The sequence below is a fragment of the Sphaeroforma arctica genome, assembly GCF_001186125.1.
Source record: "Sphaeroforma arctica JP610 unplaced genomic scaffold supercont1.2217, whole genome shotgun sequence".
Lineage (NCBI taxonomy): Eukaryota > Ichthyosporea > Ichthyophonida > Sphaeroforma > Sphaeroforma arctica.
The window spans coordinates 5,181-8,009 of record NW_014038341.1 but is presented as its reverse complement, the minus strand read 5'-3'; the positions used below and the strand labels follow the sequence as shown (position 1 = coordinate 8,009).

Here is a 2,829-nt window from a genome sequence, read left to right as displayed (position 1 = left end):
TATATATATATAATATTATATATATATATATTTTGTATACATATATATGTATATATATATATATATATATATATATATGTTTATAAATGTATAAATATATATACATATATACCTTTTTTTTCACGGCTTATTTGGTAGGTAGATAGCCATGACAAGTACTTAATGAATCTCTGATGGTACATAGGTGTACTGAAGTAAATAAAGGATTTTAAGAGTCCCTTGAACATAATTTATACTTGTTTTTACTTAACATATATACACAGTCAATTCAGTACTATTTTTCATACAATATCCATTGGTATGTCATCTAATATTACCAGCGACGCTCTAAACAATTGTTAGTTGCCTGTTCACTCGGTCTTATCTCCTACGTCCGTCTCCTCAGCGGTAGGCAGCCACGGCAGTAACATGTTGACTCTTTTCTGGTACTCCTTGTAGATGGCGTATTTCTCCAAAGTGATGTATTCGGTGAACCGGGTGGATCCCTGTGCAGATAGAGACGACGAATTTACTATACCACGGTAGTATGGCCACGTGTGATACACACGAATACATTGGCATGAATACACACGTGTGACACACACGCGCGTATTGTACAATACGTATACATGAGTTAAACGCACACAATAACATGCAGACACACGTACAATACACACCACACACAATTATAAACATGTACGAGTTACCTACACACACCTGGAATAGCATGGACAACAATACCGGCCCTACAATCGTCCAGTGCACTTCTCCGGTGGCTGCGACTGCAAACAGGTAGTAGCTCCACCACACCAACTGCTCAAAGAAGAAGTTGGGGTGTCGCGAGAAGGCAAACATCCCGTGGGTCAGAAAGCCCCGTTTGTAGTCACGCACAATGCTTTCGTCTGTGGACGGTTCCGGAACAGCCCCTTTTTGGCTGGGTTGGGGTGGGATGCGACGTTTGTTTTAGGACTGGTATGGGTCACCCTTGGGTACGGTGTAGGTGATGCAGATGAATGGTATATAGAACCTGAGGGTGCGATGTATTTGTGATACAGAGGAATAGTATGGGTAACCCTATACTTAATACAAAAGCAGTGCAGGTGTGTTTAAACCCGCGACAGTGCTTCATATGCACATTCGATGTAAAAAGATGTCTATATAAAATACAATAGTACTGCAGGTGTGTTTAGACCCGCGACAGTGCTTCATATGCACATTCGATGTGAAGAGATGCCTATACATAACACAATAGTACTGCAGGTGTGTTTAAACTCGCGACAGTGCTTCGTATGCATATTGCTACGAGACGCCTATACGGAGTGGTGCGTTACATGTGCACAGATAGGATTCCCCGTGCAACAGCTGCATTCAACGCATATAAACCCGAGGGGTGTTAGAGTACATGGACTACTAACCAGACACTGACCAGACACAGTACCTCAGCAGCCGATGCTTCTCGTTCTGGAACACCCACTGTTCTTGATCGGCCAGAGTCTCAAACAATACAGACCCCACCAGGAGAAACAAAGCCCCCAGATCAACCAGGTTCAGAGGCATCTCTCTGTGGTAAGGATTCAGACCCGAGATACGGATGAGCGGATATGAGTCTCCCGAGAATGTTCCATCCCAGTCCCAAGTTCAATGGTCATTCTTGTTTTAGTGTTAGGACAAACTTGAATGGTCCTGGTTGATTAATTATCAGGTTAACAATGTCTAGTAGACACCTGTGTGGGGATTGGTGTGCCGTGCGCAAGTGATGATAGTGTTCGTCCCAATAGCCCTGGGCAGAGGGGTCTATTGGAGATGATTCTGAGGGATGGGGGAGTTTGATATCAGTGGTCTCAAACCAGTGACAAACAGTCGTGCTAACTTCTAAGATGCCTGCAAGAATATCTGTATGTGGATACCCATATGCATGTACATGTATATGTGTATACGTATACGTATTCGTAAGGATGCTCGTGTATAATATCCACTCGTCGCACTGAGACACAGCTATCACTACATGGTGTAGTTCTCTATCACTACACGGTGTAGTTCTCATTGTAGCTTCAGTATGATAACGGCACACACTCCTCAGACAATAGGACAGCGAACAGAAACAACTCCTTCCAACGGCCATCACCTGCTACACCACGGCACATGGTAGTAATACATCAGTAACAGGCAGCAGAAAAGCACAAATACGTATAGCACATATACGTAAAGCACATAGACGTGAAGCACATAAACGTAAAGCACATAAACGTAAAGTACAAACTCCCAACACCACAAACGTTCGCAGTGGACTTACTGATTGAGGTACGCCGCCCACGACGGCAATGCAATGAGCAACAGCAGGATGTTCTGGAAGAGGCTGATGAAGATCAGGTTGAAGATCTCAAAGAACACTGTGAGCGGTGGTGGGGTTGGGTGTGAGTGTGGGTGTGGGTGTGGGTGTGGGTGAGCGTTGCGTGAGTATCCTTTGTGTGTGTGTAAGTGAATGGCCCGCAGGTGTGGTCTTGCATACAATGTCTTCCAATGAATGGGATCAGGCCAATGGGTACTGAGGGGTTGGTACTGAGATATTCAGACCTCTGGTCGGGTGGTGGACTCTGGCCTCGACTACATCAGTACAATAATGCCTGCGAGATGCGTCTGTGCACTTGTTGGTGGTTAACTGGCAGTGAGAAAGTTTCTGGGTAACTGTTTGCGATGAGGTGGGGGACCACTGCATATCGACTGCCGAAGGACCACGCACAATAGACATACAAATAGACACACACAACACGCCCAGTGGACATACAAATAGACACCCACAACACGCCCAGTAGACATACAAATAGACACCCACAACACGTCCAGTAGACA

The 2,829-nt window shown here is 44.7% G+C and overlaps 1 protein-coding gene across 1 annotated transcript in view; it reads right to left on the bottom strand.

Moving 5' to 3' along the window:
* Positions 1-218: 218 nt before the first annotated feature.
* SARC_12314 (hypothetical protein) overlaps positions 219-2,829 on the bottom strand; it is a 7,436-nt gene continuing 4,825 nt past the window's right edge. Inside the window, exons 5-8 of the mRNA XM_014293580.1 lie at positions 2,273-2,369; positions 1,418-1,540; positions 697-913; positions 219-485 (exon numbers count right to left, since the gene is read on the bottom strand). Of these exons, the coding sequence (XP_014149055.1) occupies positions 351-485; positions 697-913; positions 1,418-1,540; positions 2,273-2,369 (572 nt within the window). The 3' untranslated portion in view covers positions 219-350. The remainder of the gene's footprint in view (positions 486-696; positions 914-1,417; positions 1,541-2,272; positions 2,370-2,829) is intronic.